Source organism: Ambystoma mexicanum, chromosome 9, assembly GCF_040938575.1.
Source record: "Ambystoma mexicanum isolate Mex_15411 chromosome 9, UKY_AmexF1_1, whole genome shotgun sequence".
NCBI classification, from domain to species: Eukaryota; Metazoa; Chordata; class Amphibia; order Caudata; family Ambystomatidae; genus Ambystoma; species Ambystoma mexicanum.
The window spans coordinates 514,035,504-514,061,343 of record NC_090931.1 but is presented as its reverse complement, the minus strand read 5'-3'; the positions used below and the strand labels follow the sequence as shown (position 1 = coordinate 514,061,343).

Genomic DNA, 25,840 nt, shown 5'->3' with positions numbered 1-25,840 from the left:
CTGTTGGTCAACAGAAGGCATGGCAGGAGAATATACCATTGTCTCCTCAGGTGCTCTTCCAAGCCACCTATCATGTCTTTTAAGGTCTTTTGACCCGCTCAACAAGCCCATTTGTTTGTGGATGGAAGGATGTAGAGAACCGGTAGGTGACTCGACACTTTTCCCACACTGCTTTTAGATACACGGATATGAAGTTTGATCCCCCGTCAGAAACGACTTCCTTGGGGAATCCAGCACAGGAGAATAACCCAAACACAGCCTTTGCAACCCCGGATGCTTTGATGCTACTCAGAAGGACATCCTCAGGGTACATTGAAGCGTGGTCTATCAGCACCAAGATGTGAACAATTACCTTCATGTGATTTAGGTTCTTTTAGTCAGGGCTTTCCCTCCTTCACAACTGGTTGGGAACGCCTGCATCAGTAGGCGGGCTGGAAAGGCTGGATGAAAAAAAAAGCTGTCACTTTAAGAGTTTTAGAAGGGGGAAGAGCCTACGTCGCAAGTGCGTCCCTCCGCACGCCGGGCCGCCCTTATCTTCACATCACCAACAGCCCACAACCAGTTCCTGTGGTTGCGCCGAAGCAGTAGAATTTAAGTACATGCATACTGTAGGGGATGGCTGGGTGGGTGTTGTGAAGGAGGGAGAGCCCGGACTGAGAGAACCTGAATCCCCGTGAAGGTATTTTTTCATTTCTCTGTAGTCCTGGCTCTCCCTCTGTTAGGCAGAAACCTGTGCAGTTCCCTTGGGGACCACTGCAAAAGATTTAAGACTACAGGTATAGCAGTAAACCCACTTGGTAGCAGTCTGCACCACCCAGATTTACCTGGTAGCTGTGGCTGAGCAGTCAGACTTCCCTCAAGAAGAGTTAGGCAGTATGTAAAGTATACACAATAGGTACTCAAATACAATAGCACAAGCAAACACTGACCAGAGCTTGGTTTCAAAAGTATATAGTTATTTATTTTTTTAAACACACATAAGTTGAAATCACTCTAGCAAAATATAGTAAAAACACTTCAAACACAGTTATAATGAAAGCAGTTTCAACCCTTACTCCTATCTAGACAACTCTAGGTTAACACCACATAATTAAAACAGAGGTGAGCGCTTAACGTTAGATGACACTCTAGTAGGTTCAAGAAAGGGGTAAAAAGAAACAGAAATGGGTTAAACACACCACTCTAAGGTCCAGAACACTTGCAATAGACTCAAAGAAGCACAAAGTCACAGGTGAGCAAAAGTCACTAGGCAAGGCCCACTCTTAGAGTAGCCGGAGCGAAAATGTGCCCAAGATCACACTGTTATTAGGGATTCAAAGTCTTGCAAAGAGTTAGAAAGAGTTTAGAGTGGCTTAGAAAGTTTAGCCAGGGTGTTCCAGGCACTCCCAGGTTCGAAAGCCGGGGGCTAAATCTACCCCGTACAGTCGGTGGCAAGGGAAGCCAGGCGGAACACGGTACCTTAAGCGGAAAGGATCCTCCAGCGGTGGCAGTAGTTCCAGGCAGTGGCAGCAAGGCTCGATGTCGGTCAGGGGAGAAGAAGTTCTCGCTGAAGAGCAGAAGAAGAGGGTCGTTGCACTGCCCGGGAAGAAACCAGCCGCGGAGTCCTCCGGTTAAAGGGTTGTACCGACTTTCGTGGTTGGGGTAAAAGTGGTGGGGTTCCGGTTGCCGGGGTGCTTGGCACTGGCAAGGCGGCCACGAGATACCTCGAGAAGCGGAAAGAAGGTGAAAACCGGTTGTCCCCACCAGTCAAGGGAAGGAGCCACTCCGTTAAGAGTTCTCCTCGGTCGTCGGGAAAAGTGGTGAGACGGTTCAGCAGGGCTCCACCGGGTGGTGTCGTCGAAGCAGGTCGGCTCAGCTCTTCCCTCGTCGGATTCTTGGTCCTGTGGCGACTTCTAAAGTTCCAGTCCCCAAAGCCCTGCTTTTATGCAGCAAACCCCCATTCACCCAGCCTAGCTGTCACTCAAACATGCTAAGTGGTGAGCCGGCCGGCTCACCACTTGGGCCAATCAGGACGGAGTGCGACTTGAGTTACCAAGGTAACTCAGTCCAGGGTGCCTAAATCCCCCTCCACCCCCCCTAAGTACCCCAGACAGAGTGGCACCACTTTGGAGGGCTTCTGTGGAGAAGCCCGCCAAAAGTGGAACAAAGGGCTCCACTTTGGGTCAGAGTTACAGAGGCGAACGCCAACGCCATTTTAGAATCAAGTTTTGGCAAAAAGTCCCAACCGGAGTTATAATAATAAATATATAAACCGGCGGTATGTTTAAGGCTACCGTAAATAAATAATTAAATGTGTTAGCCTAAAACAATGGGAAATCCCATAGGGAAATATTCGCGGTCGAATATAAAAAGTAGTTTCCACTGCCACCAGCCAAAACTCGATCAGGGGGGACGGAGACGTGCCCCCTCGACTAACAGACCCTGGGGCAATCGAATTGCCCCAGCCAGTACGTCCACAATATGATGGTTTGTACTGGTTCTGTTCAGGATTCAAGACTAGCAAAGTCTTTGGTGACTTTACATGCCCTGGGAGACAGTAGTCAGTCCCAGGGTATGGAGTCTATGTTGGGGAGTCCCTAGGACACCCCTGGGTCACGGCACAGAGGGTGCTGTGTAACCCACATCACAAAAATACATGAGGCCCTATGGAGTAACAGACCCCATAGCCCATTCAACACAAGGTTTAACCAAGAAAACACACTTCAACATGTCCAAGAGTGAGGGTAAAAGAGTCTCACTCTTGGCAGGAGAAAAAAAGAAACCCCAGAAATCCAGCAAAGCTGCTGGGGGACTCACTAGGTAGGGAAATTCAGCCTAAACAGAGAATTCTCCCTAACACCCTCCTTCCCAACTGGTTGGGACCAGACTAAAAAGCCTTTGAATAAGCAAGGTTGGAGGAGACAGCATTTACAGGATTCAGGCAAACAAGTTGTGGAGAACTTCTTGGCCGAATTTTGCATCCTTTCTGGACGATGTGTCCATAGCATAGTGCTTGCAAAAGGCAAGCAGGGTAGTCCAGATAGCTGCTTTAAAGATGTCTACAATGGGAATATGCCTGGTAAAGGCTACAGATGCTGCCTTGGCTCTAGCAGAATGAGCCCGAAGTCTCTGCGGAGTCGCAAGCCCTTTCAAGTCGTAAGCATTGGAGATATAGGAGACAACCCATCTGACAATAGAGGCCTTAGCTGCTTTATTGCCAGGAGAAGGACCACCGTAGGTAACAAAGAGCTGGTCTGCTTTTCTAAACAGTTTGGTCCTTTCAAGGTAGAATTTTAAAGTACTTTCTACATCTAAATTATGCAATTTCTCTTCTGCAGCAGACGGGTGAGGTTTAGAAAGAAAAACGCTAAGACATATTTCCTGGTTTAAGTGAAAATCGGAAACCACCTTAGGCAGAAAGGAGGGGACCGTACGTAAGACAACTTTGTCTTTATGAACACAACATATGGTTCCTTTGAAGAAAGAGCCTGGAGCTCACCAATTCTTCGAGCCGAAGTAATGGTCACTAAGAAGGCCGATTTCCAAGTTAGGAATTCTAAAATGCATGAAGCCATAGGCTCAAATGGTTTTTGCATTAGGGCTGATACCATGTTGAGATCCCACTGAGGTGGAGGTCCACGAATAGGGGGATGTAAACGTAAAAGGCCCTCGAAGTGCCTTTTAATGGCTTCGTTGGATAGAGAAAAACACCCGTGTTCTCTATTCAGGGAAGCACCGATAGCTGATAAGTAATGTTTACACAAGTCTACCTTGACAACGGTGGAAACAAGATAAGACATGAAGGACATGACATTATCAATAGAGACATTTAGAGGGTTAAGGTTTTGTTCTAAGGCCCAGTGACAGAAACGCAACCATTTGCTACGATATTGCTTCTTAGAGGAAGCTCTCCTGGAGGCCGACATAATAGCAATGTTTTGTTCTGACAAATGCAAGTGGGAGAAGGCTAGCTTTTCAGGAACCAAGCCTTCAAGTTAAGCAATTGAGAGGAGGGGTGAAGAAACTGCCCCTTCTGTTGAGTCAAATGATCTCTCGAAAGTGGAAGATCTAAGGGGGGATTCCCCACTAACTCCAGAAGATACGGAAACCAAATCTGGCGAAGTCAGAACAGGGCTTTTAGAATCCTTGTCAGGTCAATTTCAGCAATATTTTGTGAATTAATGGAACAGGTGGGAAGGCATAAAGTACAAGTTATTCATTGTAGTGACTAACGTACTTTTAGTAGTCCCCTTTCCTCCATAATGTATGGGCAACCCTTCCTAGTGACGGGAGACAGAACCTTTTTCACCAGAAAACAATTCTTCCCCTTTAAATTTACAGGCGCGGAGGGGTGCGGCCCTAAGAGCATGCACTCCCCTGACTCTGCCACTCACTCCCCATTGACGCGTCGACAATATTTATAATTGCCTAATGCCACCTGTCTTATTATGGGGGAGGATGGTGGGAAGTATGGAGGAAAGGGGACTAAGGAGTAACTTGTAATTACTCTCATGTTCCGTCCCCTTTCCTCCATACTGTATGGGCGATTACAACTGAAAGTAGCCCCAGGGTGGAGAGGAGACCCTCCTTAAGCAAACAAGTTCCTTAGAACCACCTGTCCGAAGGCCGCGTCTGACTTAGAGCCGGCGGCCAAACAGTAATCCTTACAGAAAGCTGAAGCGGTTGCCCAAGTAGCTGCCCAGCTTATGACCTGCCATGAAACCTGACGCTGGAAGGCGATTGCAGTGGCCTTGGCTCTGACCGCGTGAGCGTGCATGTTGGATGGCAGCGGCTTGCGCAGCCCTTCATAGGCCTCCCTGATGGCCGCAACCATCCACCTGGCGATGCACGCCTGGGATGCCTGATAACTGGGTCTGGCGCCCTCAAAGGTGACAAAGAGTGCGTCCGATTTGCGGAAGCCCTTGGTCCCATCCGGATAGAATTTCAGAGCGTGTCTGACATCCAGACATTGTAAGACTCTCTGAGCCTCGTCCTTGGCGTCCGCAAAGAAAGTAGCCAATACTATTTCCTCATTCAGATGGAAAGCAGAGGGTACCTTAGGAAGGCATGCCGGGTGTGCCCGTAGGACCACTTTGTTCCTGTGGAAAGTGGCATAGGGCTCTGAAGTCACCAGAGCCTGGATCTCGCCGACTCTGCGAGCGGAGGCGAGTCCTACTAGCAGAGCTGTCTTGATGGTGACCAGCCGGATATCTGCGGATGCCATTGGCTAGAAGGGTTTGTGCGCCAAGGTGCCCAACACCACATTGAGGTCCCACACAGTATGTGGCCTGATGGGCAGGTAAAGCCTGGACAAGCCCATCAGATGTTTGACTATTGGGTTAGAAGAGAAGACCTTCACCTCCAAATTACTGTAGGCCCATATGGCTGCCAGATAGATGCAACATGTGTCCACCTGTACGCCTGAGTGGGTAAGGTGTGCCAAGAACGAGAGCACATTGCCCAGTGTGCACGTCAGGGGGTCGATCTCTTTAGCTCTGCCCAGTGACAGTACCTGCTCCATTTACTCTTCTATTGGCTCCTAGCGGCCTTGTTCCTAGTGCCCTGGATGATCTCCAGGTTAGCCCGAGATAGGTTCAGGTGCTTGAGGGTGACCTGCTCAAGAACCACGCTGCAAGGGCTAGCTTCTAAGGAGCAGGGTGGAGAACCCTGCCCCCATGCTGGGACAGGAGAGGTGCTGGGCCCAGCTGAAGGTGAATGGGTGGTCTGTCCGAGAGGCTGAGCAGTTTGGAGAACCACGGCCCTTGCTGGCCACCAAGGAACAATCACTATGATGCTGAGGTGACAAGCTTCCTTTATCTTGCGGAGTATCCTTGGGATCAGGGGTGTGGGAGGAAAGGCATAGGCTGTCATGCCCTCCCATTGAATCTGCATGGCATCGGCCAGGGAGCCGGGGCCCTGTACCTGCCAAGACGTGAACTGCTGGCACTTCCTGTTCTTCCAGGAGGAAAATAGATCCACCTGAGGATGGCCCCATGCATTGAAGACCACCTGCAGCACCTGGTCGTTCAATAGCCACTCGTAATTGTCTGCTCCCAGCCTGCTGAGCCTGTCCGCTTGCAAGTTGGCCTCCCCAGGGAGGTGGACGGCCCTGAGGTAGATGTTTTCCAGGGACCATTCCCACATACTGACCACTAGGTTGCACAGCGGAAGAGACCTGGTACCCCCCCTGCTTGTTGACATAGTACAGTACATGCTGGTATAGTTGTCGGTCTGAATCAGGACAGTCCTGCCCCCGATGAGTGGAAGGAATGCCGCGAGGGCTAGCCAGATGGCTTTGAGCTCCAGCCAGTTGATAGGCGACTCTTGCTCCTGCCGGGTCCAGACTCTGTGGACGCTGTGGCTGTCCAGAGTGTGTCCCCGGCAGTCTAGGGAGGAGTCTGTAGTAATTGTGACCTGCGGAGCCGGCTGCCGGAATGGCCTGCCCATCCGCAGATTCCAGTCCTTGGACCACCACGTGAGGTTCGAGTGGAGAGGAGGCAGAATGCTGACCAGCTCCGCTTGGGAGCCCTTCTCCTGATTCCATGAGGCAGCGAAGTGCACTCTACTCATGCTGAGCCTAGTGTGCGGCACGGCCAAGAGGAGAGCTGCCATGATATCCAGTAGGTGCTGGTACCACCAAGCTGAAATCACTGGTCTGGTAAGGAAGTGCGTAGAGGCCCTCTTGATGGCCGTAATCTTTTCCTCCGTAATCTTTTACTCCATACACCATTTCTGCCCAGCAAAAGACATTCAATGGAAGAGGTGTGGATTGGGACCCGATTGGCAGAAGACCAGTTTCAATCGGTTCAATCAAACAAAGCATCTGCCCGAGAGTCCAGCGTGAGATCCCACAAAAGTGTGTGCCATTATAAGGGATTTGGCAAGCTGACAGGGGAGGCAGATGACCAAAAACCAAGATGGCCAAAGGACAGTGTACTGAATTTGGCATGAAGTAAAAAAATGGTACATAGAAATGTGTTGGAAACATTTTAAAATCCGGTTTACTGCCACCAGCCTGCTTAGGCATAAAGCATGTTGACAGGCAAAACTGTAAATGGATGCAAAGTACCACTAAAAGTGGTGTGCATTAGAAAATAAAAACACAGGAAACTCCATTGGGAGAAATTCTTCCTGCAGTGGCTGCCATAAGGAATGACCTGTGCGCCCCAAAATAAAGAAACTGAGCGGGTAAATTAAGCTAAAAAGACTTCTCGTGCATCAAAAGTGAACTAGGATTCCATGACCTAGAGAAATAAGCTGAGTCAGATTGAAATCAATGGTAAGAAAGCTGCAGAAAAATGCCCCTAGCGCTTAAGATTTGAGAACTCTTTGTTGGCTGAATATTCAAAAATGTGTGTTGAAAGCTTAAGGTAGCGAGGAGGCTAGCCACAAGACTTGAGATTAGGCTTGGTGCATTCTGTTGTTTAGGCTTTATCTGTACAGTGGAGTGTCCTAAGCAGGGGCAACGACATATAGGTGTAGATAATTTTATGATTTGGACACTGTTTCCGAAGGTGTTGGACATCCGAATAAAGTCCCACTTTGTATTGGCCCATTCCAAACACGGTTTACTTAACAAATATTCTCATCTTTCAGAGCTTGGAACCTAGATCCTATAGAAGTTTGCCCAACCCCTTCCCTAAAAAGCAAAATATTACAGAAAGGATTAAAGGGGTAGCCCAGCTAAAAATTTTATTTAAAAAAATAGATGGGCAACATTAAAAAAAAAAAAAATACTAGCACTTTTTTTTAAAACTTCCTATGTAAAATTTTGAGCTATTCAAGCTCAAAATTCGCAAAAGCAAGCACATGGGCGCATCCATTTTGTGAAATGGATGCCCGCCTGTGCTGGCTTTTGCGGCACTAATGAAGGAAAAGCCAGCTAGCTGTAGTAAACAAAAGCGACCCAAAGTGAAAGCCAAGGCAGGCAGAAACACAATGCGGTTGTGTTTCTGCCTAAATCTGCTTTCCCATTTGGGGTTCTCGGGCTTCCCACGGGGCTTCCCACTGCAGCATTTAGTATTTCCCATTTGGGGCTCTCGGGCCCCCCGTGGGGAGCCCGAGAGCCCCAAATGGGAAATCAGATTTAGGCAGAAACACTGCATTTAGCATTTCCCATTGGGGCTCTCGGGCCCCCAGTGGGGAGCCCGAGAGCCCCAAATGGGAAATCAGCTGTAGGCAGAAACACTGCGGCATGTAAACACAACCACGTTGTGTTTCTGTCTGCCTTGGCTTTCACTTTGGGTCTCCGGTGCTCCCCTGGGGGAGCACCGGAGACCCAAAGTGATAGCCACAGCAGGCAGAAACACAACGCGGTTGTGTTTGAAAACGCTGCGGTTTTTCTTTCCGAGTTTCTCAGGTTCCTCCGAGCCAGAGGAGCCTCAGAAACTTGGAAAGAAAAACCGCAGCGTTTTCAAACACAATAACGTTGTATTTATGTTTGCGGTCGTTTCAAAAGCGACTGCAAACATAAATACAACATTTTTAAAGCTGCGGTTTTATTTATAAATAAAAACACACTAGTGCTTATTTTTTAAAAAAAATAAATAGCACTTACCGAGATTCAGCTGCAGCTTTCCTGCTCTGGTCTCCGGTCCCCGTCCTCCGCGTACAGCACCAATGAAGGAAAAGCCACCCAGCGGTAGCTTTTGTTTACTACAGCTGGCTGGCTTTTCCTTCATTAGTGCCGCAAAAGCAAAAGCCAACACAGGCGGGCATCCATTTCACAAAATGGATGTGCCCATGTGCTTGCTTTTGCGAATTTTGAGCTTAAATAGCTCAAAATTTTACATAGGAAGTTTTTTAAAAAAAGTGCTAGTATTTTTTTTTAATGTTGCCTATCTATTTTTTAAATAATATTTTAAGCTGGACTACCCCTTTAACCACCTATTTTAAGCTACAAATGTGTCATTACCCGGCCCCAACACACATGCCTAATTGCAAGGTGATTCAAAGAATGCAGAATATGATCATACAGAAATGTTTTGCAAGCATCAGAAGCAAGTCCCCTTCATGGTAAACACAGGGGAATACAAGTAAATTGCTCATGTACTACACTGTTTTAATCAGACAAGAGATAAGCTCTTGGATATTAATTTCTGATCGATTAGACAAGTCATCAGCTCCTAGTGCATGCTTTAAACTATAGGTCAATAGTCACAATGAGACAAATTCTGCTACCAAGTAACCTTACCGGTGTTCCACAAAGGCATCTACGAGCTCCTGGCGCAGACAGCAAAGTTTGTGTCTGTGCTTCTTAGGAAATCCTACTTTCAAACACTCCTCTGGCATCTCTTCTCCTTCAATGGGCAAAAAATTAATGTCCGGGGGAAACGTACGGAGCAAGTCCAAAATGTAATGACGTCCGTCGTTGCCAATAATGCCCTTACATTCCACAGAGGAGCACAGTTCAACCTCCTCATCCTTATCATTCAGCACTTTGTGTTTCTGTATCTTAAGCGGCCTACTTGTCTTCTCCAACAATTCCAAATATTTTGGATGCGAGACTATGGTTTTGCCAAAATCAATTGATCCATAAATGACGCTCTGCTCCTGCTCACGCTCCAGGATCCCAGGGATGATGGACTGGGCCGTAACCCTATACCCTCTGTAATCCACCACTACAGTGCCCAAGGTGTAGAGGCCATCCACATCCACAGCACTGTAGGTCCGTACTCCATTGAGGTCATTACTGGGGGCTACAAATGCAGCACTGTCTCCTCCCAAGTCTTTGTAGTGGTCACGGACATCAAAACCCAGGCTGAAAAAGATGTTGTTCCAAATGAACATCTGCATTTTGGTCTCCTCACTGGGGTTAATGGCCATAACATTGCCATCAATGACAGCCATGGCACCTCTCGTAGCAGCTGCAGTGAAGTCACTGTGCACCTATCGGGGAAAATTCAATCATGGTTTAGTTATGTGTCGAACAAAGAATAATAGATTTTTCTGACACTACTGTACATACTTGCAAAATGTTCTCCTTTGGTGATTGCATATTTTGGAAATCTGTTATGAGGAAAACCATCTAATAAACTTGAATCTTTTCTAAAGATCAAAGGAAACAAGATGCAAATACAGAAGTATGTGATAGGTATTAGCACTCAGAGGTTGGCTGTAGACCCAATCAGTATGCTTGGATTGCATACAAACTCCTGGTACATGCATGTGATCCAATATGCCTCACTGGTTGCTCCATCTCTCCACATTTAGCCCCATGTTGCCTTCTGCCAACCCCTGCCCAGCAAGCATATCCCCCACCACCCATCAGCCTACCCTACTTGTTTTGCATTGCAGGTCTACAGACTGCATTTACTGGATTGGTCAGAAAAGAGGTCAGCCAGGAAAAGCAGCCCATAGAAGCCCACCAACCAAGAGGCACCAGAGGCAAACAGGCCTGGAAGATGGCATAGGAGGGTGCTGGAGCAGTACCAGAAGGGAAATATGCAAAGGGATGAAATCATAATATGCAGAGTTTAGAAGAGGCAGGGGTTGCAGGAAGATAATGCACATCGGGGGAGGCAAGGCAGGACCCAGTGAAGCAGGGGGTTTTAAGAGTGAGGAGCGCCTTGTATGGGGCCTCAGAGTCTATTGTCCACTTTTCCTGGACTGGCTTCTAAAGATGCTGCACAGGAAACGCCCTCCATAGGAGGCCGCCAACAGAGAAAATGGCAAAGGGAGGGCCATAAGTGAAGGTCCCAGCACTGGCCAGCAGGTGAAAAGGTAAGCCGGTTAGGGTGTGAGGCTGGTACCTGGCTGGGGCCGTAAAGAAGAGAAAAACATGATTTGAGTTGGAGACAGGAAGGGTAGGCCCAGTAAAAAACCAGAGCACCAGAAGGTGAGGGCAGTGGAATGGGGCAGGGGCATTGTGAAACCACTGATTCAAGAGAGGAGTTTAGAGGCATTTGTCAACTCTCAGATGGGACTCAGTGGACAAAACAAGCAGCCCTTTTTCCAGTGATCCCAAACTAGCAGAAAATACACATTAAGCTAACCCCATGATGCAAGTCAAACCGTGGCCTATTTGAGGCCACTAAGAAACAGTTATAAAAAAAAAAAATATTTAAAAAAAAACTTTTTTAAGGCGCGGCTTCGAACTAGCAGGATAAATACATTGAACCCTTCTTTTGTACCCAGTCTCACCTACCTTCCTTCGAGCTGCCATCTCACCTCAGATTGGATCATTGTAGAAATGGATGACAGGCTCCACCGGAGTTAGTGCCTACAAGTTCTATTTAGTCAATCTTGGATGGAGGGTTTTTTTGTGAAAAAAACCCAGTTTGAGCACTCTGTGCAGCTTACTTATTTTTCACAGAATATTATTGTTAGGAAATATTTTCTTTTTGCACCTTTCTCCCCATAGATTCCTATAGGAAGCTGCCCCCCTTCCCCAAACCCCCCCCCCACACACAATTCTTTTTGCTTGTTTAGAACCCTGTCTGAATTTATAGAGGTTAATAAAGCCTTCAGATATCCTGCCCTTGCCGGTTTTGCTCATTCTTATTGGGAAACTGACTAGTTCCTAAGACCCAGTATGGAGAGACTATTTCTCCCATTATGGATTAATGTATTTTTATATATGCATACATCATCCTACAATGAAGTGCAGTTAGGATACAGTCTGGTCCCATTCCACATCCTCTGGCACCTGGAAGTCTGTTTCTGGATGATTTGCTGACCAGTGGTTGTCTACGATTGTACAATGCTGGACTGTTTGAATTTCGCAGATCCATGCCATTGGTGGGCTTGGGCTTGCTCCTAGCCTGAATCATGGATGAAAGGAGGGCACGTCAACTGTTCGGCAGATCATTGTTGGAAACCAGACTGCTACCAAGAAGAGCAGACCATTGACGACTGCTGCAGCTGACCAGAATCGACTGCAGTGATTGACCCGATGAAGCCTTGCTTAGACGAGAGTTGATGGTTCTTCAACCTTTGGCCTTGTGGTAACAATCAGTTTCAACCCATGTTCGAGGATGTGAGCCTTTGGAAGCATCCCTTGACCAACCAATGGACTGACCAGCTCTCCCCTGGGCTACTCCCTGCAGCCATCATCGTTCCTAGTAGAGTCTTGGAACTTTTCAGATCTCCAGCTTGTGTCACAAGTCGCTGGTCCTCATATTGTCATTAGTCTCACTCCAAGGGAAGCTGCGCTGGGACTGCTTCTGTGTTTGCTGCTATATGATTGCATGCTATCGCCCTTCATTCAATCCTGTGAGGTGTCCTGAGGGGCGCACATCTTTCTCGGTTTTGGATTTTCTTCTGGAAGCTGACTGGAACGGTTTTCTGTGCAATGTGACCATCTACTAACACTAAAAGTGACCTTGGCACCCACAACCCCTGGGCCTTCCTTACCCAAACCAAGTGGAGAAGACTCTCTCCAACAGATTCCAGAAGACCTGCAGTGGTATCTAGAAGAATCTGAGTCAGGGGGGGGGGGGGGGGACACATTAACTTAAATGTTCCTTTCCCCCGTCCTCCATAGGGCAACATTGGGCATAAAGTCCTTGACCCCAACTCACTCTGACCTATCCTCTGGTTGTCGAACGTGGGTTATGGATCCTTTCCTAGAACCTACTTGGTGAATAGGAGTGAAGTACTTACCTGAAATTTAGTAAAATATTTAATTTTTATAAAACTTTCCAAAGCACCACCACAGCTGACTGCATCGTTTCTGAATATCTTGCCTGAAAAGGCTATATAGTAGAACTTGTGACTTTTGGGCACAAGGCCCCATTTCGGATTGGGGTTGGACGTCATAAGATTGAGGGAAGCTGTACTTGTGCTTATTCAGACCATTTTGACTCATTGTCCTTGCATCCGACTACTCACCTGTTTAACACTGGTAACTCATTCATATTCAACTCTATTCTCCGAATGGAGAATGTGTATGGCATACATTACTTACCGTAATCTTATTTCGGATACTTGTATCTGCTTAGATTCACATGGTTTGCACAGGCCGGCATCCAGTGGTAGGAGCCCAGCATTGCGCATGTTGTTTTCGAAGTTCGAAAAGGGACGTTGACTGGGCATGTTTGTAATATTATCTCTAGTGTGACGTCTACTGTACCCATGATCCCTCACGCGTCAAGGTCCCTCCAATTATTTGTTTCTGACTTGAGGGATTATAAAGTGTATGCATGGAAAATAGGTGAATTGAGATGAGGTGTGAAACATCCACGCTTTACCCAAAAACCTTCAACTCCAAGAGGGGGGGGGGGGGGGGGGCGGGTGCATGTGAATCTAAGCAGATACAAGCATCAGAAATACAATTACGTTAAGTAATATATGCATTCTAAGGCTTGTTGGGTCTCCTTAGAATAACATGCTTTGCATAGATTAGCGAGCAGTACTTGGAGAAGCAGGTAGAGCGGCAAAAAGATCACTTAACACCCTCTGACCCACGTGCGTGTCACCTTTAGACAAGGGCACACTGGCTATGAAAGCTGGAGTTGTCGCTGTGCCCCGAGCCGAGTGTGCTCTCGGCTTGAAGGGATGCATTTGACAATCCATTTTGAAATAGCAGATTTTGAGATGGGATCGCCCTCTCACCCTGCGGCCGGAGACACAAAAAACATGTCTGTTTTTTCTGATTGGTTTTGTCTTTTGCAGGTAATACATGACAGCCCTTCTGACATCTAGAGCATGTAGGCTTTTTCTGTTGCTTTATTGGGGCATTGGAAGAAAGCAAGAAGTTTTATGGACTGATTTACATGGAACATCGAGATGAATTTAGGAGACAAATGAGGATGTGTGCATAGTACAACCATGTCTTTGCGAATAATGACAAAAGGATCTTGCACTGGAAGTGTTTGTAGTTCACTAACCTTTCTTAAAGATGTGATAGCAACAAGCAAAGCAGTCTTATAAGTTAGATGCTTAAGACTGGCTTTGTGCATTGGCTCGAAGGGCCCACCCCATGACCATTGTAAGCACAATATTCAAGTCCCAGCTGGGAGTTGGATTTAAAACTGGTGGGTATAACTTTTTAACACCCTCCATGAATGACTTAACCACAGGCACTTTCCACCATAAACCTTTACTTTCTGATGTGGTATAGGCTGAGAGTGCAGCCACGTGCACATGAAAGGAATTTAAGACTAAGCCCAAGTCTAAAAGCTACAGAAAATAGTCTACTATATGTGAAGGTGAACAGTGAATTGGATTTATTTATTGTTGATTTATATAGCGCTTATACACAGGTGAAGTGCTTCAAAGCGCTTAAAGGCGGGAAGGAAACCAGGGAATACAATGATCATTCTTAGACCCTGAAGATTACGAATGATATAAACAGAAATCTAGTTACTAGGCCTGACGACATTTCTCCTAGTGCAAGTGCATGAAGTGGAACAGTTGAGACAAAGCTCAGGAGGGGCAGACAGGAAAAAAAATAAAAAATGGCGGTGGGTGGGGTGGGGGCGTAGACTATGGTGGGGGACGGGGACAGACAAACTCACTGGTCCAAGTACATTTAGGTCATGCCTACATAGAGAGGTGCAGAAGAGACGTGAGGGAGGGGCGGTAGGCTGCGAGGTAACAAAGAGTCCAACCAGCAGGGCCCTGGGTTAAGTGCAGAGAGGTTGCCCCGCTCAAGGAGCGTAAACTGAAAGGGCAGTAATGTTGCACTAAGTGCAACGGCCCGGAGGCAAGTGCAAAAGACTGGCGGGGGAGCCTGGGACCTGTAGGCTCTGGAGGTGAACCAGGCAACCAGTCAGCAAAACTGAAAAAAGTTAGGGAGAAGGAGGGTGGAGGGAAAAGGAAGGAGGTTAGCAGGGCAGAAGGCGAGAGAAGGAGGAACAGAAAAGGAAGGTCTTGAGAAGATTCCGGGACTTAAGGTGCTCTGGCTCAAGACAGAGAGAGAGGCAGGGAGGCTGTTCCAGAGGGAAGCACCTGCACAGGGATAAGGATCTACCCCCAAATCTCTGTTTGTGAGGAGGATGAGCGGAGGGCTCCAGAGGGAGAGTATTTAGGAAGAGAGCATTGTAGATAGTGCAGGCCCCGGCTCCAGAAAGCCTTGTGAATTATGCAGAGGGTCTTGAACTTGATCCTTGCAGCCACGGGGAGCCAGTGGAAGGGATTTCAGCACCAGAGAGATTCAGTCCCAGGGCTTGAGGCCAAGGATAAGTCTTGCAGTTCTGTTGTCGATGAGTTGTAGAGGATGGAGAGTAGATGTTGGAAGATTGATGTTAGGGAGCATTCTCATTCTATGGCTAATTTCCCTTACCTATAGAGTCCCCCAGCAGCTTTGCTGGATTTGAAGGGTTTGTTTCTTTTTCCTGCTAAGAGTTAGACCTTTTTGCTATGTGTGTTCGAGGCTATTTTTGTGTTTAATGTCTATGGGGTTTCTCTCCCCTCCATAGGAACCGTCTTTATTCACATGTGTTACACAGCACCCTCCATGCAGTGACACAGGGATGTCGTAGCGACCACCAAACAGTCTCCAAACGCTGGGACGGACTACTGTCCCCCAGGGCATGTAAAGTCCCCATTGACTTTACCAGTCAATTTTTGTGAACTACACCAGTACAACCCATCTTACTATGGAGGTACTGGGAAGGGTTAATTTTTTTTCCCTTATGTTCATTTTCGAGAGGGTACCGTAAAGTCCCTCTCTCAAAAGTTTCTGGCTGGTGGCAGTGGTTACTACCGTAAATATTCAACCGCAAATATTTTCCTATGGGATTTTCCCATTGTTCGAGGCTACCACATTTCCTGACAGCCTCTAACATACCGCCTGTGTATTTTAATATTAACTTTACTCCGGTGGGTTTTATTTTCCAGAACTTTAATATAACTTCTTTCTCGTGTCTTTCTCTAAACTCCTAACCCAGGTCGGGGATCCGTTGTTCGTCCTTTTGGTGGAGAGGTGCGTCTGTAGTACCGCCCTTGTCTCGAGGAATGTCAAGTAAGGTGGTTTACAAGAGAGGGCCTGGATCTCTCCCACTCGTGCGGAGGTGAAGGCCAAAAGAAACGCTGTTTTCCATGACAAGAGTTTCAGTGGCGCCGAATGCATAGGCTTGAACTGTGGACCCATGAGCCTAGTAAGAACCACATTGTGCTCCCAAGCCGGGACTGGAGTCTTCATCGGCGGGAACGAGCGAGATAGTCCTTTGACAAACTCCTTGACCAAACGATGAGACCATAAGGATGATCTTCAAGGAGATCTGGTAGCCACTAGATGAACCTTGATGAAAGCATGGGCCAGTCTTGCCTTAGCAAACGAAAACAAATACGGAAGCACTTGCGGAGCAGTGACTCGTAGAGGGTCGATCTTCTGAGTATGGCACCAAACGGCGAACCTCTTCCACTTGTGCCTGTAGCATTTGAGAGTAGATGAAGCTCTGGCCTTAGCAAGCACCTCCTTACAATCCGCTGGGAGATCGTAGACCCCCAAACTCTAGTGCTGCAGGAGCCAGGCCTTCAGGTTCAGTGATCCTGGGTCATGGTGCAGAATCGCAATTCCTTCCCTGGTGAGAAGATCTGCATCTGCCGGGAGCTTGACTGGAGGGGACGCGGACATGTCCAGAAGGTCCGGGTACCATATCTGCCTCAGGCACGCCAGTGCGACAAGTATCATCCTGAACCGGTACCGTCCGAGTTGATCGACTAGTCGAAGAAGCAACAGAGCGAACGCATACAGAAACAGGCCGTCCCAGGGGATAGAGAATGCATCCCCTATGCTCTCTGGCTGGGGAAACCTGCTGGTGAACCTGCAGCACTTGGTGTTCGTCGCCGTCGCAAACAGATCGATCTGGGGGTTACCCCATCTGCGGAATAGGTGATCCACTTGGTCCTGCCGAAGATCCCACTTGTGGCAAGAGCGCAGCTCCCTGCTGAGAGAGTTGGAGATGGTGTTCTTCACTCCTGCTAGATGAAACGAGACGAGGAACATCCCCTGGGCTACGACCCAGTGCCAAAGGTCCTGCGCCTCTTTGGAGAGTGCCAGGGATCTGGTTCCCCCCTACTTTCGGATGTAGAACATCGTGGTAGTGTTGTCCGTGTAGACCCGTACCACATTGCCCTTGAGGGACGGAAGGAAGGACTTGAGGGCCCAAAACACTGCCCGCAGCTCCAACACGTTGATGTGCAACGACTTCTCCTCTGGTAGCCACAGGCCTCTTGCATTAAGACTTCCGGAATGCGCTCCCCATCTCCCCAGGGAGGCATCCATCGTGACAGTCTCCTGATGAGGTGGGATCTGGAAATCGGCGCCTGCGGACAGATGTGTTTGCGCACTCCCAACCACCATATCGCTCGACTGAAACTCTCGTAGAGTGAGATCTTGTCCTCTAAACTCCCCTCCACTTAAATCCAGCGGGCGTCGAGGAACTCCTGCAGCGGACGCATCCGCAGCCTGCACAGCCGACTGAGGTTAATGCGGGACAACATTATGCCTTACGACATCATGCCGAGTAGGGACTTGATGGATCTTACCCTTGCGACCTTCAGGGACAACAGCCGTTGTACCTTGCCCAAGATGGCCGGGATCCTTTCCTCCGATGGAGACGCCAGGCACAACACTGTGCTGAGTCAGGCTCTCAGAAACAGTGCGTCCTGCGATTGAGTCAAGCAGGACTTTGCAAAGTTTATCGAGAGCCCCAGTTCTGACAAGAGTTGGACTGTCTTCGTCGTGTGGTCGACGACGATGTCAACTGAGTTTGCCCGGATGAGCCAGTCGTCCAGGTACGGGTACACGTGGATCCCTCGTAGACGTAGCTGCGCCGCCACCGGGGCCAGGCACTTGGTGAACACTTGTGGCGCCAACTTCAACATTAAAGGAAAGACCTTGAACTGGTAATGTTGTCCTTGAACCACGAAGCGTAGGTACTTGCGGTGTCCCTTGTGAATGGGATGTGAAAATAGGCATCTTCCAAGTCCAGCGACAATAGAAAATCCCCCTCTTTCAGCTGTCCTAGCACTTGCTGAAGGGTCACCATCCAAAACTTTAGGGATTCGGTGTACTTGTTCAGACGGCGGAGGTCCAGAATGGCCTCCAACCGCCGGTTTTCTTTCTGACTAGGAAGTAACTAGAGTACACTCCAGAGCCCCGGATCTTCTTTGGGACGAGCTTAATCGCCCCTTTTCTTAGCATGGCTCGTACCTCCAGCAGCAGCTGAGGGACGTGGTTTTCCTGACGGGCCATTGGTGGAAACCTTGGACACTTCCGTTGGAACTCTAGGGTGTGTCCGTGGGCGACAGTGTCCAGCAACCAGTGGTCGATGGAGATGGTCTTCCACACGCTGACGAAGTTAGCCAGCCAGCCTCCCTCTGGGGTGCACGGGTGGGGACCGACTCCACGGCCAGTTCAATCTTGTTTCAACTTCAAAGAGCCGCCTTAGGTGCCTTGGCGTCAATTACGTCGTCGTCCTCCAGACTTGGCGTGGCCCCTGTAGGTCTCCTGGGCCGATGAGCAGCGAGGCTGACGGTAGGACGAGACACTTCCTCCGAATCCTTTAGAGGAACTTTGGGATTTTCCCCCAGAAGTCCGAAAGGACGGCCGCCGTTGCTGAAGCGTGCCCAGGGCACGAGCTGTCTCTGTCCGCTTTGATGGCCTGGAGAGACTCGTCCACAGTCTTACCAAACAAATGGTCCGCGTCGAAGGGCATGTCCAACACCTTCGACTGAACATCCTGGCGGAAATTTGTGGCCCTCAGCCAGCCCTGCAGAATAAGGCAAACGCTGTTGCCCAGCTGGCGGAATCCCGTGTCAGCAATGTCTGTGGCCACTGTAATGGCGTGGTCTGAAGCCTCCTCGCCTTCCTGTAGGATCTCCAACGCCTGATCCCGCTTGCCGTCGGGAAGGAAGTCCAGGAGGGGGGCCATCTTGAACCCAAGTTCCCTGTCGTAACGCGCCACAATGGCGAGGCCGTTAGCGGCCTTGATGGTCGTCGCCGATGACAAAATCATTCTTTGCCCCATACATGGCATCCAACTTCTTCCCAGGGGAGGACACCGACGAGGATGAGCCCAAAGACGACTTCTTGGCCCACGCCGAAACTACAGAGTCTGGAGACGGCTGGGACCGTAAACACTTGGGCGCAGTGTCTGGCACTCTACTTCTTCTTGTAACAATCCCTCTTCGCCGGAGCCGAAGAAGGGTTCTTCATGAGGGACAAACCCTCACCCCAAACGTCATCCAATAACGGGATCGAAAATACGGTCTCCCTCTTAGCTTCCCGGCGCTGGTAAAGGAAAACCTCTTTCTTCTTCTCCTGCAAGACAAGCTGAAACAGCTCTGAGGCCCTGGAGATCATGGCGTGGAACGAGCCAATCTCGTCAGGTGGTGAAGATCTAGCCAGCAGAGACGGGAGATCATCCAGGCCGCCGTCGTCATCGTCGTGTCCAGTTCCATGTCATCCCTCGGTGGGGAGAGGGAGGGAAGGGGTGACAGGTCGGAGGGGGGTGAACTCTCCTCCTCTTGGGTGGTGGTTCCTCCGATGGCCTTGGCGCCCAGGCGGGACCGCTGGCACAAGAGGCATCCTCGTTTGGATTTCCGAGCACAGGCTATGCAGGGCCATCAGAATGTCCACTGAGAAATCCCCAGGTGGCTGCTGTGGTGGAGGCCAGTGTGTTTGTGGCTGATCTGGCTGTCGTCACCGCCCTGTTGCTCCACGTCGTCGCCCTTGTCAGGATCCCTCCAGTAGGGCCCGCTCTCGACACATCTCCCCGCCTGGAGGGCCGAGAGGCTGGTGAGCTCTTCCTCTAAGGAGATGTCGATGCCCTGGAGAACTACTGTGACCCCCCCCTTCTCTGCAACCAGGGGAGACGGTTTCGGTAAAATGATGGGCATCACCTTCTCCGGGTTCTTCTCAATGGGTTGGAAAGAGGACTCCCTCCTGGCAGACAGGGAAATCCTCACCTTAGGGGCCATGCCCTGCAAATCTGCCCCAGCGGTCTTCGCGAGGGACGCCGCCACTACTTCGACGAAGTGTGGGTCTTCATCTGATGCACCTGGGCCGTCACGGTCTTGACCGCCTCCGTGGCCTTCACCTCAGGGGGAGGGTTGTGACACTGCTCCCCCTTGGCCTTCTCTGTCGGTCCGGCTTGGGTCTTCTTCAAAAGCTTTCCCGGATGGTCCGACTTCCTCTTCTTTGAAGAACTTGAGCGCTGGCTCGTGGTCGAAGGTGCTGAATTCACCCTGGCAGCCGAGGAGCCTGTCGCAACGGTGCTCCAAGAAGGCAGTGGACTTGCAGTGCTTAGCCTTATGTTGGGCCCCCCGGGGAGAGGCGCCCTCAAATGTCTTTGAAGACTGCTCCATTTTCTTCTTCTGGGCAGGGGAGGCATGCTGCTGTGACTCACCAAGCGCAGGGGCCATGGCCTGCAGCCACTCGTTGAGGCACTTGCGTCGGTCGGCCCGTGTGCGCGGCACCATCTCCCGACAAGCCAGGCAGTCGTCCTCCATGTGTCTGGTCCGAATGCAGGCAGTAGAGGCACAGGGAATGTCCATTGTCCGAAAAGACGTTCCATAGGTTGCAGCCAGGGCAAACCTTGAAGAGAGGCGCCAAATCCTTCTCCTCCCCCATATTCACACGGTGTAGGCCTCGAAGAAGCTTCTCGAATCCTCCAAGAAGTTTGACGAAATCCCGCCCTTGAGGGGCGCTGAAGAATCCGAAAACGGGTCCCAGTTAATCGGAAGGTTAATCGGGGGAGCTTGAGGCTCGATTGACAGAAAAAATAGAGTAAAACAGAAAAATCGCAAAACACAGTAAAAGCTATAGCTTGAGAACTCCCACCACTTGAACGTGCGGTAAAAATCTGAAGATGGCTGCCAGAGGAGGGGCTTAGGTAGAGGGCAGTCATTGGCTGGGGGGAGTATGACCTAGAGACAAGTGATTGGTTTTTAGGAGAAAGACAGTTCAAAAGTGAAACTGATTTTTTCTTGAGCGAGAATTCCCAGCCTGACTACGGGGAATATTCGTGAGCATGTGAATCCATGCCAGGCACCATGCTGGAGAATCATACCAAATACTTGCGAACGCTGAGGTCCAGTGTGGAGAGGTGGTGTGGGCTGTTCCTCTCCCTTATGGGGAGAATAGGTATCGCTAATACGATAGTTGTTTCTAAGCTCCTCTACATCTTTCAAAATGTCCCGGTCTGGCCTGGGGTGGGGTTCTTCCAGGAGGTGCGCTCACTGCTGAGCAAGCTGACATGGTACCCTAAGAGCCCACGTATAGGGTGGGAGACACTTTCACAGCCAGAACTATACCTCTTAGTGGCGCAATTGACCTTTACAAAATTCTGGATGACAGGCGCTCAGCCGACTCCCCATGTTAGGATCGAGCGATGCTCGGCACAACCATTTTCCCTTCAAGGCTTACTGATCTCTGGTAGGTCCCACAACAGGTGTAGATTTGACCCGGTAGCTTGCAAAATACACACTTGGAAGAGAGCTATGAAGAGGCTGGGGGTGGACCGCCTCTTTGATCCCAGTATCTCGTTATGGGGCATAGAAACCCTGGCACCAACTTGCGACAAGGCTATTGCACGGGTCTGGGGGAATTGGGGGGGCGGGCATCGCACGCATAGACAACACGTATCCGGATGGGAAATGTGTCACTCATGACTTGTTCACGGAAAAGATGGGAGGGGGACCTCAACGCACCCTGCAGTATTTCAGGATGAGGGTAGCCTTCAGAGAATGGTCCCCGGAGTTTCCTGAAATGCCACGTACCGCCCCAGTATTGCAGCTCATTAGGAACTCCCCTGTGTGTAGAGGTATATTATGCACATTGTATAAACTGCTTCAGAAGGATATGCCCAGGGATGCTCTTTAGTGCAGTGGGAGGACTCAGGGGTGACCCTATCAGATAAACAATGGGCGGTGATGTGCGACACCACCCACAAAGGGGCCTTTAACACCAGGGTGAAGCCGATTCAGATTAAAACGCTGCATAGGGTATGTGTTTCCCCAGCGCGAATACACCAATACGACTCCACGAAACCCGCTACCTGCCCAAGATGTAAAATGGAGCAGGCTAATATGTTGCATATGCTGTGGCTATATGTGGAGCTGTGCCTTTTCTGGGAGCGAGTGGTAAATGTTATCTCTGAGATGAGTCAGCCGATACTGAGAGAGCTGTTGTGCTGCATGTTTGGGTGGCTCCTGGGACTGCCGAAACAATACCGCAAGTCATTGTCCACCTGCATGATCATAGCAAGACAATGCATCCTGATGAAATGGACAAGTGCATCCCCCCCGGGGGTGCAAGGTTGGCTGAGAGAGCTGGTATGGTTCAGTGACACCGATATGGAGTATGCAAATATGTGCGGCGTGCAAAATCGACCGAAAAATATTTGGCATCCCTTCACGGTGTACCTGCTGACATGGGATGCTACCACCTGACAGGTTCTTCTGTTGGGGAAGCAGGCCATAACACTGGGTGGTGGATGAGAATCTCCCCTAGGTCAAAAGACAGTTTCAGAATGCCCCTACTCCTGCTTGGATTCTGTCTGAGTACACGTGGTGTCCGATCGCTCATATGTATGTACTGATGTTTTTAACTTCTCCTATGATGACTCAATTGATGTAATAATAGTAATAATTTAGCATTTTATATAGCGCTATGAACCCTCAGGTATTTACATGATGTGTTGCGCAAAGTGTCCGTCATTGTTAAGATTGCATAAAATGGATGGCCATTGCCGGTGAGGTACGAATCATTCAATAAATAAATGTTTAAAAAAAAGAAAAATACAAAAAAAAAAAGTGTTCCACAATTTAGCTGCTAAAACAGGGAAGCTACTGCCTCCTGAAGCTTAAACCTAGGGATCTTAAGGCAGTGAGATTGTGCAGATCTGGTAGGTCGATCTGAGATGTTACGGGAGAAATTAGTGGTCAGGTATTTAGGCGCTAGATTTGCAAGGCTCTTGTGTGTGTGAGTGACAAGGTTTTGAAAGCAATCCTTTGATTGATAGAGAGCCAGTGCAGGTTGCGTCTAACTTCGGAGATGTGTTGGACTCTAGGGAAGTTAAATGCTGATATAATAGCATTGGTTTGTAATATTTGCAACTTATTTAGGTTCTGCGGACTTGTTCCCAGGTAAAGCGCATTGCAGTAGTCTAGGTTAGCTAAAACTAGAGCTCTAGCTATGGATATACAGTTAGCTGGGTTTAGGAACGGTCTGCAGGCGTTAATTAGTTTGCAAGTGTAAACTGTAGAGGAAGCTGTCGTATTAGTTTGTCTTGTCAGAGTTAGTGCAGAGTCAATGTATTTGCCTAAGGTTTTCGCATCCTGGAGACCTTAATGATGTTACTGCCAATGTCAAAGGATTTGAACTGTCCGTCTAATCTATGGAGTTTAGTTTGAGATCCTAGGCGGAGTAACTCTGTCTTATCGTCATTAAGACAGTCTGTGCTTATCTATCCAGGCTTGTATGATCAGGTAGATGTTAAGTACTTCGGAGCATGTTTTGTACCCTCTCATTGGAGGGTAAAACTAGATTGTCTTCTGTTGGAATTAGTGCCTCCAGAAAAATTGTTTAACTTGACTGGACACCAGACCTCACTTTTTCTCATTGATGGAGAAGCCTAATTGAAACAGCAGATTAACTGTTGGTTGAGTATTTTGTTCGACAGAAGTGATATGCGTCTCCTGTTATTAGTCAGTCGTCTAGGTAAGGGTACGCTGGAACGGACTGCGTCCACAAGTGTGCAGCCACCATCGCAAGCACCTTTGTAAACACTTGTGGTGCTGAGGCTATGCTGAATGGTAGAACTTTGAATTGGTAATGCTTGTTTGTTTCCCAATTTGAATTTTAGGTATTTTCTGTGTGCTGGCAACATTAAAATAGGAAAGTATGCATCTTTCATGTCTAATGTTGCCATGTAAATACCCTGTTTTAGCAGAAGGATCACACTTGCAGCATTGTCACCCTGAATTTCGGAGGCTTGACATATGTGTTTGCAGGGCGCAGGTCCAAGACTGGGCGCATTGTTAGATCCTTCTGTGGAACAAGGAAGTACACTGAATAGAGGAACCAGCTCTATTGCTCACATTTGTAGTAGTGTTAAAATGTCTTCTCCTAGAATCAAGTGATTTTCTGGCGACATTCTTCTTGGATGGTGGCGAGGTGTTTCTAGGAATATTAGCCATGGTTATTAGCAGAGAGCGATCCAATGTTATTACCTCCCATGTGTGGGTGAACAATTTTTTTTATTTTTATTTATTAGTGTATATAGTTGTTAAACTTTTACACAAATTCAATAGAAAATTAAACAATTACATACAGTTATACATAATTATACATCATACACATTGTACTCTATACAGCAAATAAGTAGAAGAAAAGCAGGCAAAAATAATATAATATGAAGTAATATAAGAATATCACCAGATAAGTATGAATAAATATGTATACAAAACTTAAGTGCGTGATCTTTACTACCTACATTACATACACTGAATCATAAGAAAACATAAAATCATATAATCATGTTTCCAATCCATCTTTCCTAGTTAGAACATACAACACATCACAGATAGACATCATATACATCATGAAAGTCATCAGAGAGACACAGTCATCATATAGCTAGAGCTCTTATCCATTACCAGATACACAGATATATTACTATTTGCTCCATCATTTAAATGACACTAAACCATGAGGGGTATCTTAGTAGTCAAATAGCAAGTAGAATAAGAGGGAAACGTAATAATATTTTGATAGATGTTATTTATCAAGGTCAGTTAGCAATTTAACCTCATCCTCAAATTTACGTAGCTGCTCATTAATCTTCTTCCAAATCTGTGTTATAGCAATGTTAAGAATTTTGTTAAATCCCGCAACACATTTAAGCCAGAAGGTTTCACTCTTAATATATTCTTTCTCAAACTCGAACTTAGCAAAGTATTTATGTATGTATCCCCTACCTGGGAAGCATGGGAGTGTACCTGAACTGGAGCGTCATGTGCTGGCGGGAACAGAGCCTCAAAACACTCTTTGCTGATTTGATTGATAAGAGGAGGCTTGTCCTTGGGGATTCTACCAAAAAGAGGTGGAGGCTCCAAAGCCAGACAGAGGCCCTTGTCAAACCTTGCTCCAAAAAGAACCTTGTGTATTAAAAAGTGCCCTGATGGATAAAAGTCTTATCAGAAATGTGTCCTAATGTTTTCAGGGTTTCATGCTCCTTTTTGGTTGGTTGCTAACTGCCTGCCCAAAGAGGAACACATCTTTAATAGGCATATTTATCAAAGTTGCCCAAGTCTCGGGATTGAACCCTGAATCCTGGAGCCATGACTGACGCTTGAGCAGGGTGCCGTCAGCTATTACTCTTGTAGAATGGTCAGCTGAATCTAGAGTGTTTAAGATATTTTGGGCTACTTGTTTGCCTTCCGTTGAGATCTTGAGTAGGTGGCACCTAACTGGTTTGGGGACATAATCCAGTTTTTGTATTTCGTCCCACTGGTTATTGATATAGCTTACAAGCAGAGTGGTGTTGTTGGCAATGCGTGTCAAAACAGCCCCAGAGGCAGTTACTTTTTTGCCCAGGGTATGCAGTCTTTTGAACTCTGTGCGTGGTGCTTCAGAACTAGACAGTGCAACAACCACCCACTTCCTAGTGGTGGTGACAACTAGGGAATCAGGCCTTCACTGCATGCTTATATAAAGAGGGTCAGAAGGTGATAGCTTAAAAAACGTTTGTACCCTGTGGTTGACTGCTTGAGTCAATGAAGGTGTAGTTAGAGATGGGGCAATTCTTTTCTTTATAGACTGTAAAAGTGGACTAGTTTGACTGATCGCTTTCCTCCCATTTAAAATATCCTCTATGAAATCATTGTCCTCCACCGTTTGAGCTGGACTATTAAAATGATTGGCAGCCCTTTTTAATACGTCCAAGAACAAAAGTTGGTAATCAAT

General features: G+C 48.1%; 1 protein-coding gene across 4 annotated transcripts in view; it reads right to left on the bottom strand.

Moving 5' to 3' along the window:
• The window catches only part of CLUH (clustered mitochondria homolog), a 2,231,193-nt gene that overhangs the window by 1,011,375 nt on the left and 1,193,978 nt on the right, over positions 1 to 25,840 (bottom strand). For all 4 annotated transcript variants that reach the window (XM_069615061.1, XM_069615063.1, XM_069615062.1 and 1 more), the window contains exon 10: positions 9,173 to 9,867. In XM_069615061.1, the coding sequence (XP_069471162.1) occupies positions 9,173 to 9,867 (695 nt within the window). The remainder of the gene's footprint in view (positions 1 to 9,172; positions 9,868 to 25,840) is intronic.